This window comes from Cystoisospora suis (genome assembly GCF_002600585.1).
Source record: "Cystoisospora suis strain Wien I chromosome Unknown contig_520, whole genome shotgun sequence".
Lineage (NCBI taxonomy): Eukaryota > Apicomplexa > Conoidasida > Eucoccidiorida > Sarcocystidae > Cystoisospora > Cystoisospora suis.
In genome coordinates this window covers 1-589 of record NW_027153321.1, presented here as the reverse complement: position 1 = coordinate 589, position 589 = coordinate 1, and the positions used below count along the sequence as shown (strand labels likewise).

Sequence of the window (589 nt, the reverse complement as noted above, 5' to 3'; positions counted from 1 at the left end):
CCCTCTATTCTCATCCTCTTCTCATCTACCTCTCTCCTTCGAGATGGCGGGTATCGGCGGTGCGGGTTCGTCAGATGGGAGCCATCGTGGGTGTCCTTACTGGATTATTGCATGCAATACCGATGAGACACATAGCCCCGAGCAGATCTTCAGTCAGATCAAGCGTATTGTGTTAGGATCACGTAACACGAGTCATCATGCTTTATGTGATGAGGCATGTCTGTTTGATATTCCACACCTCAAGTTTGGTTCCTTCGATGATCTGATTCGTTCTGTCGATCTTTTACAGAAACAAGATGCCTATGTGGAGAGTGTCCTTCATCGTATAGAACGACAGGCTTTAGAGATTGATCCAGAGTGTGAGTTCAAGATTATCTGGCAACGGCATTCTCTTACAGTCGATCAATACATTAGACGTTTTCAGTGGGATGACGCTAAGTATCCTCGTCTAAGAGCTATTCCAGAAAACCTAGATAATCTCGTGCAATCGATCACCAAGATCGACGACGAAGTCCGTGCGAAAGTGGCTGTATGGCATGATGTACGTCAACAGATGGCTAGCGGGGGAGGGGGAGGGAAGAAAGCCGGA

At 47.4% G+C, this 589-nt stretch overlaps 1 protein-coding gene across 1 annotated transcript; it reads left to right on the top strand.

The window, feature by feature from the left end:
* Positions 1 to 43: 43 nt before the first annotated feature.
* Positions 44 to 589, top strand: CSUI_001323 (vacuolar atp synthase subunit; the record flags this gene model as incomplete). Its single annotated transcript, XM_068061529.1, has 1 exon — positions 44 to 589. A coding segment is annotated over one exon (546 nt), but the record flags the coding sequence as incomplete, so codon positions are not given.